At 41.8% G+C, this 13,520-nt stretch overlaps 1 protein-coding gene across 3 annotated transcripts in view; it reads right to left on the reverse strand.

Annotated features, from left to right (window-relative positions):
• ZC3H13 (zinc finger CCCH-type containing 13) overlaps positions 1-13,520 on the reverse strand; it is a 62,772-nt gene that overhangs the window by 32,010 nt on the left and 17,242 nt on the right. For all 3 annotated transcript variants that reach the window (XM_083168972.1, XM_083168971.1, XM_083168970.1), the window contains 6 exons: positions 13,372-13,481; positions 11,091-11,199; positions 8,897-8,999; positions 7,503-7,642; positions 5,286-5,443; positions 784-981 (listed from right to left, as the gene is read on the reverse strand). In XM_083168972.1, coding sequence (XP_083025098.1) covers positions 784-981; positions 5,286-5,443; positions 7,503-7,642; positions 8,897-8,999; positions 11,091-11,199; positions 13,372-13,463 — 800 coding nt within the window. In that variant the 5' untranslated portion in view covers positions 13,464-13,481. The remainder of the gene's footprint in view (positions 1-783; positions 982-5,285; positions 5,444-7,502; positions 7,643-8,896; positions 9,000-11,090; positions 11,200-13,371; positions 13,482-13,520) is intronic.

Genomic DNA, 13,520 nt, shown 5'->3' on the forward strand with positions numbered 1-13,520 from the left:
AGGAATCTATTTTACCAATGTATCCGAGAGAGGAGGGCGATTTCCCGTTTTCTTTGAAGGTTGCACTGCTGTTCCATTTGTGCTGTTTGTTCAACCTTGTATTATTGTTGTAAAAAAACTGGTTGGCCTGGTGGCAGGGTATAGGAGGGATTCAGTATTGAATCCTGGCGGTCGGGATCCCGGCGTTCAGAATCCCGGCGCCGGAATCCCGACAGCCGAAATGCCGACAAGGGGGGGGCGTGGATCGCCCCCCCTTGCGGGCTCGCTGCGCTCGCCACGCAGCGGGCCCGGTGCCTCGCTACGCTCGGCACACTAATTTATTCTCCCTCCAGGGGTGTCGTGGACACCCCAGGAGGGAGAAAGTGTCGGCATTTCGGCGGTCGGGATTCCGGCGTCGGGATTCTGAACGCCGGGATCCCGACCGCCGGGATCTTAACTGCATCCCTATAGGAGAGGTAGATGGGATTATAGGGAAAAATCATTATCTAGTTGGTGCCCAGTCCTTCATCTCCAGTTATACCCAGGTATCCCTGTGGCCCCCGCAGTGGAGAATTAAGAATTATGCTTGTGCATACATAAAGGGGAACACAGGGAAAGTCATTATTAAAAAAAAACAGGACTTTTTAACTCCATTACTAGTTTATTTGGATAAGTCAAGATGTATCCTATCAAAAAAAGGGTTAACATCCCAACAAGCTGCAAAAATCTAAATCGAAAAAGCACCTTAAAGCCCACCCAATTCAGGTGAATGTTTGATAGGGGAAGTAAAAATAAAATGCTAACCTCTGCCTTTCTTTTTTGTCCCTGTGTTTTTCAACTTCTCTTCCCCTCTCTTTTATATCCTTTGGTTTTTCTTCAACACGATCCTTCGTCCTATGTTTATCCTTGTGCTTTTTCAAAGGCAAAACTTCTTCTTGAACAGGGGGAGGAGGACTTGGGGTACGAGGTCCCTTTTTTTTGCTCTGTGCTCCTTTGGAGTGTCTGTAACAATGGACAACTGTTATAGCTGGAAATATAGCAATTCTACCTGGTGAATGCCATTCCTGCACAACACATTACAAGACATTCAATAAAAAAAATGAATTCCTTAGTTTCAACATCCACACTACAAGTCTTTAGAAATGATAAAGTACCCCCAAGCTTGTGGAAATCGCATCAAGTATCCAGATTAGCCCTATAACCCATTATCTCAAAAGAATAATCCACAGAATAATGATTAGTTTACATATGCTTAAAATATATATGGTTTTATGAATTTGATGTAATTACTACAGTTGTTCCCAAACTGAGGGGTAGATTTATTAAGCTCGGTGAAGCGATAAAGTGTCTGGCCTTTATCACCGGCCAATCAGCTCCCACCTGTCATTTTTCAAACCAAGCCGGTAACTTGACAGTTAGGAGCTTATTGGCAGGTGATAAAGTATCCCGCCTGTCGATTTGCTGTAGAAAATTGGCCAGGGTCACGGCTGTCAGGACGGATCGACAGTCGTGACTCGGGATTGAATAACCCCCTAACTCACTTAAGCATTATCTAGAACGTGGATTCTTATAGTGTCTTTAACCCTTTGATTGCCAACGTTGCTGTAAGAGGTCCTCAAAATATCTGCTAAAAATGCCAGCGCCGCTCACAGCGACTGTTCTATTTTTGGGTGCAATATTTGAATAAAGTTATTTTTATTAGGAAATAAAAGTAGTCACAGAGTAATGCACCATGACATGAATATAGTACAAATATATGAAGAGACAAGCGAAACATGTATATTTCTGTACGGTTACTACTATGTCACGAATGTGGAGAGACAAATAAAATATATACCAACAGCATTCTATGAATTTAATGCAATATGACACAAGTCATTTTAACTTTTTTGAACTTTAAACATAATAAGGGAGAGGAAAAAAAAGGGAGGGGGGGGGGGGGGGGAAGAGACGACAAAGGTAGTACACATACATTTAGCGACCCATATTACCGTATGCTTTTAGTGGGATGCTAGACTATGAAAGATGCATGTAGTTATTGGCAGTCCCCCTGCTTACATCACTCAGGGTTGCCGCCACTGGTACATGAGTATCCAACATTAATGCATGGGGAAGTGTGGGGAATCTAACCACCTAGCCCAGAGCTTCCCAAATTTAGGAAGAGAGCCATGAGTTATAAATTCATATCGTTCATGTTGAACTGACATATTTACCAATGACTTCCATTCAGCCAAAGATGGGCCCAATTGAGTCATCCAGGTGCGATACATGCAAAGTTTGGCTAATGAACAGAGATTTAGAACATAGGGCCTTATTCTGGTCGATGCGTAATTTTCCGAATTCTTACGAATGGCGTTTTTTAGCTGTCTGCGCATGCGTGTGTGTGTGAAACGCTATGCGCATGTGCCACGCAAGGTCTCCGTACTCGTTCTCACTAATACCGTACAGAAATGTGCACCGCATTCACTCTGGAAATATGGGCGTAATATGGGCGTCATTCGGAAGTACACAGGGGCGTAGTTTCAAAGTGGGCTAAACTGGGTGTAAACATGGGCGTACACGAGGGTGTGCACTCATTCTGGTAGGCGTGCATTCGGACAGCACACCGACTGCACACGAACAAAAAGGCAGGAAATATGCGGTCTTCATAAGCAAGTATTGCTTTGCGGACACCACTCGGTCATGCGCTAGGCATTCGGAACGCCCAATCAGTACGGCCGCACCTGAACCAATGTCAGCTGAACACAATACAATCCACTCCTTTACTCATTAATTACACTCTTTTCATTGCTTCAATTGGAACCATTGCAGCTTAAATGGACCATTACAAAACACACAAATCTATGCTGAAAGGCAGGTTCCCGTCCGTTCTGACGCGGTAAGACCGTGCAAACACTGTAAGACCGTGCAGAATATGTGTGTGTCCACCGCACACGCAAGGTTTGGATGTCGTCCGTAAACACGCCCTGGTCTTCTAGTGGGAGTCCGTCCGTATGCGGAGGTCCGGTGGGCGTTTCTTCGGACGATGTCCCACAGCGTGGCGTGCGGACCGCTCCGAAAGAATTCGGAAATTTACGCACCAACCAGAATAACCTCCATACTGAGTATCCAATCTGTTTAGATCCCGGTTGGCACTATAATGGATTTAACCTGCATCCAAAAGGAGGAAACCAAGGTGCAGTCCCAAATAAGATGCCAAAAACCCCCCTGCACAGATTGACATTTAGGACAGTTAGAGGTAGCTTGGCCTCTGATTCTGGCCAATTTAACAGGGGTCAAATACGTCCTATGCAAAATAAATAATTGTATCTGTTGGCATCTCACAAGGGAGCTCCCCAGTCATATAAATCTAATACTATAGGCAATTTAACATCAACGCTTACATGAATGGATCGAGAATGAAAATAAAATACCCCACATATAATGTATTATAATAGAGAGGACTTAGTTGGCATATTGACATTATATGCTACATACAGCACATGTGTCATGCTATTAGAATATATCTGAACAATAACGAATAGTTATAAACACAGATTCTATAAAGCGTTCAGAAGTAATGTACTAATAGACACCATGCGCAGATCATATTAATTCAGGCCGCAGCCAGCTGCCTAGCACCCGGTGCGAGCTGGTCCAGCCAGTATGTAATGTAAGAATTTAGCTATGAATGTTGGGGGGTGGGGTCGCCCCAGGTGGAAGGGGACGGGTAGGCATCCTGTGTGCGATCTCAACCGCAAACTGGGAGGTGACTCCATATGACTTCAGATGCCAACTCTCCAGGAATGACTCCAGAGACAAGCCCTTCTCCTTTTCCAGGAGGCCAACAAATCGCACATTATTCCGGCGTAGGCGGCCCTCCATGTCCATAAGCTTATTTTGCATATCCGAAACTTGTTGTGACAGAGTGGAAACCGTTGCTTTCATAGGTTCGACAGTATCCTCTACAGTGGACACACGTGTTTCCACCTCGCCTACCCGTTCACGGATGCGCTGAACATCTTGCCTCATCAGTGACCGGTCACACTGAACTTTATCAATCTTATCAGATAGCCTCTTTTCACTGCTGACAATGGCATACAGGGCCTGCTGAGGGGACGCAGGCAACACATCACCAGCAGGATTCGGAGGACCCTCGGATCCGCTAGGGCTAGATGGGTTATACGTATTAGAAGATGATGAGCCCTGTGCTGCGGCGTTACGTGCATACTTTGCAAGATTAGTAGCTGCGTTGGGGTGATGATGATGTTTCACCATGATGTAGGCGAAAAGCAGCAACAGCAATATATGAAAAGGAGGTTACCACAGTCAGTGCTGCTAATTTACTGTAGAGCTCAATCAAAAGGCAAGTATGATAGACATGAAAGCACTGTGGAGCAGCAGTTATATCCAATAATGCAGCCCACCTCCAGTCAAGTGTTATGTGCTGGCTTGTAGCAGTCTATTCAGCTAGTATCAGGCTGCCCTGCAATCTGCCAGTGAGCAAATATATTGCTAGTATGCAGGACCAACTCACCAGGAGGAGGGTGGTGCTATATTAAAGGCCTCATTGTTGCAGTGTATGGACTGGAGGGCAGCACCATGGACAAAATGGCCACTGGCGCACAGACAGCCCAGGCACCGGGATGCAGGCCGCCGCTCCTATGCAGGGGCAGAGGTCGTGGAATCCCCAACACTCACCCGGCGCAGGATCCTCAGCTCTCTGATGGGGCGGCGCCCGGCCCCATCAGACTCAGGCAGCGCAGGCTGGAAGTTTAGACAGGCGCGGCGGCAGGCGAGACCAGGCTGCAGAGGTGCTGGAGCTGGTGGAACAAGGACGGGCACACTCGACCAGGGGCAGGTAAAACACCCCTGTGGGGTGTTAAGCAGTGTTTTCTGTTCACAGGATAGGAAAAATAGGATGTGTGACCGGGGAGCTCAGCCGCCACGCGTCTCACTCGCTTGCCGAGATTACACCCTTTGGGTGTAATATTTAACAAATCTTCCAATAATTGATTTGGCTGTATTTTATTTATTTATACTAAAAGAACAGTCGCTGTGTGCAATTTCACCAGATATTTTGAGGATGTTGGCACTCAAAGGGTTAAAACAGGGTTTGGAAAGCTCTGCATTACTATTTCACATGCATATGATGGACTACAATGCTGTGTCAGACAGGTATAATACCATCCAAATAATATACCTGTGAATAACAATCAAAAATCAGGTAACTGTTCATTCGTTTGGGCTAAAATGGCTGAGCAGATGCATATGAATTAAAATGTCAGGACAAAAATAAAAAGGTATACTGTAGAGAAGACACTGACCTTGTGGGTAGCTCAGGTGGAGGTGGAGAGGTTCCTGTAGCTGACTTTTTTTCCTTCTTTCCAACAGGATTGCTAGACTTTGGACTGGACTTCCGCTTTGGGGACTTACTGGATTTACTTGGGGATGGGGACATTTTAGCAACAACTTCAAGTGAAATCTACAGAGAAAAAAAAAAGTAAATGAATATCAGAAAAATACAGATTATTAAAATGCAGGTGGCGTACAGAAGAAAATAAAAAGGCATTCAGTATAAAGCTGTATAATCACACTATGGGGGCAGGGCACTATACTACTATCTCCTCCTACAACTAGTTTCCCAATAACCAATACAGAAGAACCCAGAAAAGGCATTCCTGGCAGGGCTGCTGTATGCCACTATATGCTTCCAACAAACGGATTTCACAGAAAGAACAAAACTCGTTGTTTGTCTTAAGCAAAAAATGGTGACAAACTATGGGGATGTCCCAAAGCTGAACACATGGGAGGGAGGAAAAGCTAATCATTTACTAGAGCCTGGAGGATTTTGCTGCCTGTTGCGTTTAAAATATATACAGCATGCTTTAATGTGTGACCCCATTCAGGAGTAGGGGAGACAATTTGTCCCTGTAGAAAATGTAAAATAGACTTATCGAACAGCTATTAGAAATCTGACTGCAACACTTTAAACATGACTCGTTAATGGACAAACCAAATTGGCCAAAAGCAGTGGGACTACAAGGCTTGCAATACTAGGTACGGAGACCTTGGGAGAGCCAGATCCCCCATGCATGAACTTCCTATCAACCAAATAAGCAGAGGCTATAAGGTTGAGGTAAAACTACCTAAAAACAAAAAGCACAAGTACGGTAGCTCTGGGATTTTGTGAAAACTGGAACATGTAAACCTGCATCCATGCCATATAAGAAAAAAGGGGCAAAAAGGTGTTACACATAGCAGGTGTTTAGAGCCTTCAGAAAAATAGGAAAAGAGCCATGTCATTCTTAACACACAAGGAAGATATATAGAGGTGCTTAAAAGTTTGTGCACCCTTCAGAATTTCCGATTATTACTGCTGAAATATGACATAAAAATTACCTCAGATTTTCACATAAGTAGATAAAGATAACAAAATGAAACAAATGAGATGTGCTCATGTTTTATGAAGTGATCCAATATCACATATCTGAGTGGCAAACGTATGTGATTCTTTGCTTTCAGTATCTGGCATGACCCACTTGTGCAGCTATAACTGCATGTAAATGTTTCTGGTAAAGGTTGAATAGTCAAAAATCAGCTTGGAGGAAGTTTACCACATTACTCCGTACAAAACCGTAAAACAGTCAGAGAAATTCAATTATTGTTCTGTTTAGGCGGCCCATTTGCGGAGGGAGTGAATTTCTTCTAGCAAACTTCTTAGGGGAGAGGAAATGTTTGTAAAGTTTGAGGATTAGGCACTCAAACTGGAGTATGTGAGGCCTAACTAGGACTTTAACCCTTTGAGTGCCAATGTTGCTTTGAGATATGCTCAAAATATCCATAAAAAATGACAGCAGCACTCAGTGACTTGTTTTTTTGGGTGCAATATTTAACTAAACTTCAATTACTTGACTCGGCTGTATTTTTGTGTATTTCTACTAAAAGAACAGTTGCTGTGAGGGACGCTGGCATTTTTAGCGGATATTTTGAGGATCGCTCAGCAGCACATTAGGAGCAATTACTTTGCACTGGGATACCCAATTAGCCGCTATAAGATGGTGTGTTCCACGGCACATCAGGGACTTTGTTTCAACAGTCTCTGGCAGACTAAACAAAATCCCTGATATGCGCCGGCTTTTCAGGGCTGCAGTGGTGAAAACGCACATTTCACTGAAGCCATGTAATAGCAGAGGCGCTATGGACTGAATCCCTCATCATGATGACAGTGCCTTAACGGGATCTAAAATACATACAAAAAAGGTTAACATTTTAATCGGTTATCCTGCAGTGACATCCCCGTTCTTGTGCCGGAGTATATCATCATACAGCGCATTTATGCATATCAAGCCTGCAGTAAAAAGAAAACATGCAGCAAAGTGGGGAAAGTGTATGACTGACTTCTAAGAAAAAACAAATTCATACAGAACCATGGATACTAATGTGTGTCACACAGTGGCATTTCACGGTCGCCAATACTGTAGAGGACATTAATGTGAACATCTCCAAATTTACATACATAGAAGTGGACAAAAAAAAGGTACCTCTTTTTTAATTATAATCTCTTCTCGTTTTTCCATGTTCTCCTGCTCCAGTTTCATTAATTCACGCTGGATCTTCTGACGCTTCATTTCCAGAGACAATTCATGGTCATAGTCATAATTGACATCACCATTATCTGAATCTAAGCGGATGTGAAAATGAAGGATTACTGCAGGTTTTTCGATTTAAACAAAGACCATAAGCCATGATAATATAGGAATAGCTTAATTTAAGAACCGATAATAGCAGGCTGAAGACTTCATTAAGACAATTAAATCATTTGCATTCATCGATATAAAACATTTCATCACTAGCATTTCCTCCCGAAAACTGGCATTTACTTCCTCATAGGTCAAAGTGAATATTATATTAAAAACAAAAAAACATTTGAGAAACTGTTCAAACATTTTGGATTTGAGTCTCATTAAAGCCGAACCCAGCATAAGCATTCTAGCATATCACAATTAGTCACCAGGCATGGCACCAAGCTCCTGAATACTGTTATGTTCTCCGCACACTGCTTACATGCTCTTATTCAGCAGCCAACAGATCCACCTACTGTGCACGTCAGCCTGTGGCCATCTCAATGAGAAAGCTAAAAACGGTTTATACCAAAAGTTCTATAATGTGTTTTAAGTACAATTTAACACCTGATTGCAAAGGCAGCTCAACTATAGATGCAAGGCTTATATGCTCCATTTACAGCCACATTGGTATCAGCATGAAACAAAAATTAAATGGCCTTACATCACAAAGCAAGAAAGTTCCCGTGACCCAACATCCAAGGTTACTCTAAATACACAACTCCTGCAGAAACATTTCCACTACTTGCAAAACAGACTAGAACTGTGCTACCTCGCAAAAGTGTCAATGGTTATGTATACAGCTTGCTGTTCTGGGCGGGGAATTCAGCTGTTTTGTGGGGGCGCACCAGAGCAATTCAGTTTATAGATTTCAAAAACAGATCACCAATAACAAATACAATACAATGTTACAGAGAGTTTGGCTATAGTGTTTCTAGCACTCACCATCTTTGAAAACTCATGAAGTTCCTCTTCCCTGCCTGGGGTGTCGCTGTCTGCTGTAGTGCTTCTAGCACAGTGTGGTCTGTATATCAGCACTTATATGCAAACCAGACCTGTGCTAGAAACCCCACAGCAGACAGCGACACCCGAAGGGAAGAGGAATTGCATGGGTTTTCAAAGTTGGCGGGTGCTAGAATGAACACTAGGCTAGAAGCAACCTACTTTAATCTATACTTATTATTACTACATGTACTTATTTATAGTTTGTGTGTATTTTTTTATATCCCATTAACAGAGTTTTAAAAGCACGTCAGGATAAAAAAAAAAGGATCAAAAATTTGTATATAGAACCCAAGCAATGTGGTCCTCACCTTCTCTGGTAGTTTCCCATTCAGCGGTTTCCTCGTCACTTTCTGGAGTTCTTTCTTTAGTAATTTTAATATCTTCCTTTTCTCTGTGCCTAGAAGACTCTTTCTGTAGCAGGAAAATAATGTGAATGATCAAATACCATGAGTATTTCCAAATTACATATTTATGAACATCACTATAATAACTACTACAACAAAGAACCAAATTCATACAAACACATGCAGCTGCATAAATAGTTATGTAGGTTGTTTAACATGGATACAGATATATTTCAGTCATTAAAATGGAAAGGTCAGCAGCAGAGTCCACTCCTGATACAGCAGACTATTAGCACTGCCTGCTGGCGCTTATCCTTTTACCTTCACTGTGTAAATCACTACAAAATAGTTTGAAATTATTTCAATTTACAGCACAGTTTGAATAATCATGTGATTGTGACTGAAATCTCAGATCTACAGACAAAATGGGAAATACCACTGGCTGATTTCTGGAAGTACTTACAGGTGCGGCACTTTCTATAGAAGGGGAATATTTATAGACAGGTGTCTAGGGAACGGTATATATTTGAAAGAATTTGCGTTGCACCTATCCACCCTAGACATGTAGTGTTCCCGTTAGGCTGTTTTAGCGGGGCGCTGCGCCCTGCCCGTTTTTTTAAAGGGCAAAATGCGCCCTGCTAAAACAGCCTGGTGCCTGCCCGACTCCTTGCACGGGGAAGCATAGCGCCGCCTTAGACGGCGCTGCCCGGCGCTTCCCTGGCATCAAGGCACCTTCCCCCTGTGGTGACAGCATCTTCGGCGCGGCCGGGCCCACCCACTTTAGTGACGCCGCCGGGCGGGCCCGCCCACTTTAGTGACGCCGGCAGCCCGGTCCGCCCACTTTAGTGACGCCGGCGGCCCGGTCCGCCCACTTTAGTGACGCCGGCGGCCCGGTCCGCCCACTTTAGTGACGCCGGCGGTCCGGGACCGCCCACAAGTGTGCCGCCGGCTCCCCCGGCGCCCTAACCGGCACAATTTCTAGAGTGAACACTAGACATGCAATATCTTCCCTATATCGGTTATTACAAATGTCTGACCCCCAAGCCACTACTTTTTACTCAAACATAAGTAATATAGATTCCCTTTCCCTATCTGAAAGGGAAAGATTCAGGTTTTTTTTCCTAAGGCACATAGCAGCTTGATTTGTGTACGCAATATAAAATATTGTTGAGATGGTACAGATACCCCTCTCTTCTACACATCATTTCCCTGTCCATTTCCTTCCCCCACTTGCTGGAGATGCCATAAAGATTTAGGAACCATGATGCATACATGGTGGTCCTGCCCCTTATTAAAGTATTTTGTGGAGAAGTAAAATTCATCTCCACGAATATCCTACATACGTCTGTCCCTTCTGACCTGGCCTTTTGGCTGTGGAATCCTTCTGCAACACCTCTGTTCACTTATAAGAAATCATTATTACAACACCTTGGTAATGCTACCTGTGCAGCGATTCCTACTGTCTGGAAATCCCACAGTCCTCCTACCCAACCTGCCTGGTTTCCTCAACTCGAGTATTATATGAATATGGAGGATATTCTCTTAAGCTGTAAAGACAGACTGACCGAGTTTACAATCATATGGTTTCCTTGCTGGATTATAAATCCTCTAAGGTCTATAAAAACTATAGCTCTTCCCTCGGAAGGCTATGATTGAAAATCCATTACTGCTCCGTTTATTCTGTTACATTGTCTTCTATATATTCTCTGCCCCTCCCCCCCCCCCCCCTCTTTTTCTGTACCCATTCTTCTTTTTTTTTTTTCTCTAATTTATTTTAATATATGTCAATACAGATTTATGTGATGTTGGACCCATCAACTTAAATGTATTGGTACCAATACACACAGTTATGTTCTATTTTTTCTCATGTGCCGGACATTGTTCCCTCATATGATTTTGTATCACGGTGCATTTGTATTCTTGTCAATAAAAACAGAATACACACACAAAAAAAAAAAAGACGCACTAACGGCAACAACTGCCCTTGCCAGAGGTGTTTACTTACTCTTGTCTGGTTGTATACATCATGACAATAGGAATTCCCTCAGTCATTCCTAGTGACATGAGCAAACCCCTCATGTAAGGCAAATCTAGTAGCAGTTGATAAGTCTGTTCTAATTTACTTCATTAAAAGGGCAAGGTAAGTGGTCATCCATACCCTAGAAGGGGACGTTTGGTCTTCAGGACGTTTCTGTTGCTCAGACTCTGCTTCCTGGCGCCTTTTTCTCATTCTCTCTCGTAAATCTCCAGTGGGTCTTTCTGGTGACCTGTGAATCGCAAAGATTACATGAGGTAAGGAATAAGCCTGAACATTAAAAAATATTCAAACAAAAAGTAAATATGTATGAAGAATGTAAGTAAAGCAGGGTTGAAGAAAAAACTGTTTAAAAAAAAAAAAAAATGCCTTTTTGGTTTAACTTTTTTTTACTGAAAAAAATGTAATCTTGTTTATAATACTGTGAAACTTTGCTATGTATTACAAACCTTGATCAACCATGTTTTAATGCTTTCTAGCATTAACAATCCAAAGTTATTCCGTGGTATTCTTGTGATCTTCAGCTAAGTAAGCTGAACAGATGCAGTAAATCACATACCCAACAAAGATATATGGAGGTGAATCAGATAAGAGTTGTGCTAAATCTGCCATCAAGCTTTGATTAATGGATTAGTGGTATTTTAAGCTTGGTACACACCTATACAAACGTTGGGCAGTTCTTCCGATATAGAGTGAACGTCCATTGGATTGTATAGGTGTGTGTTATTTATTTACAGTTTCTTATTACAGCACAGCAGATTCATGCAGTGCCGCCGCAGGTGCGTCAACTTATAAACCGCTTACAAAGCTCCTGCGTCGGTCAGAACCAGGAGGTCGCATCTTACAGTATGTGCTGCACATACAATCTCCTGGTCCCCTTACAAAAGTCCCACTGATATACCCCCCCCCCCCCCCTCACATGGGTCAAGGTGGGTCACAGCTGGATAAACACACATCCTGGTTACCAGGAGCATTTTACCCAATCAGCCAGCTAGCGAACAAGTATGTACGCAGCTTTACTCTTCAAGATTGTGAGTGTTAACTTTTGTTAACACTGCTTGATGCTAGGCAGATTTATCACCGCTCAACTGATTCACCTGCCTATATCTTTGTTGGGTGTGTGATTTAGAATGTGGAATAAATACCAGGGATTCCTTACAATAGGCTTTTTTTACACACACATTTGGTTTAAACCAAACAACCCTGAAATAATGCTGATATGAATTCTACTTGTTTAACCCTTTGTGCCATTCACAGCAATATCTACTTGTTTAACCCTTTGAGTGCTAACCTCTGTGAAATGTACAAAATATCTGCTAAAAATGCCAGCATCGCTAACATTTGTTCTGTAAATTCAAATACAAAATGTTTTGTAAAAAAAATATATATTATATTTTCTCTATAAAGTTAACATTATAGGTCATTATGATGAATAAAAATGTTGGCTTTCCAATTTTCACACCTATTGACAAATTCACTTGGCTCTCAAAGGGTTAACAAAGTCATTGAGGAGCGTAAAGCATATACAAAATAGAAATGTTTCCTAAATTGAACATTGATAGCAACATTGAGAAAAAGGAACATTTTAATTTATTAATCTTTTTATGCATTTTGAAAGTTTTAAAAAGAGATCAAATACTCCAGTAATATAAATATTCTGATGTGTTGCAAAAGGCCACAATACAGAAAAAGGACACACTTGTGTTAAGTATACATAAAATACATAAAACACTACAGCTATGAATCAAATAAACAGGTGATGAAGGAAGGATCACACCCGAGCTGGGTACACATTAGCAGACAAAAACCTGCGCTTTAGTAAATATACCCATAAGTATACAGTTTAATATTAACACATTTTGGCATCAACTATCATTTTTAGATCTGTTTACATGCATTGTATTAGGACAGTGATAGTTAACCTTGACACTACAGCTGTTGCTGAACTACACATCCCAGCATGCCCTGCATCAGTTTTAACACAGCCAAATAGTAAAACTGTAGCAGGGCATGCTGGGACCTGTAGTTTAACAACAGTTGGAGTGTCAAGGTTAGCCATCACTGCATTAGGATAAAGAAAACAACCAAAAATTAAACACCGGTGGACATGAGATCTTCAATCACTGCATGAGAAAAATTAAAAGAAAATACTAAAACGTTCACAATTTAACAAATGAGGAACACTTCTAATGAACATAATTTATCAGAATATAAAATTAATAAAAATATTTAATTTAGAAGAACAGGCAGATTGTTTTCATATTGCACTAATTAACTTTACAGTGGTAAAAGTCTGGATGGACTAAAGTTTAGAGAATTCTACAAAGAAAAAAAAAAACACACACACAACAATTTTTCTTCCAGAAAAGATTACTGAATAAAAAGAAGTTCCAACTTGATTTACCTTCTGTAGGAACTACTATAGCCTTTTCCTCTGGGTGAAGGACCGTGTATAAACCTACAGGTGTTACCATATATACAGTTTCCAGTCTTCATCCAATTACGACATTGTGTCTAAAATATGAGAAGTACTAAATTAGTTTCTTTTGTGTA

Source organism: Crinia signifera, chromosome 2 (assembly GCF_055691185.1).
Source record: "Crinia signifera chromosome 2, ASM5569118v1, whole genome shotgun sequence".
Taxonomy (NCBI): Eukaryota; Metazoa; Chordata; class Amphibia; order Anura; family Myobatrachidae; genus Crinia; species Crinia signifera.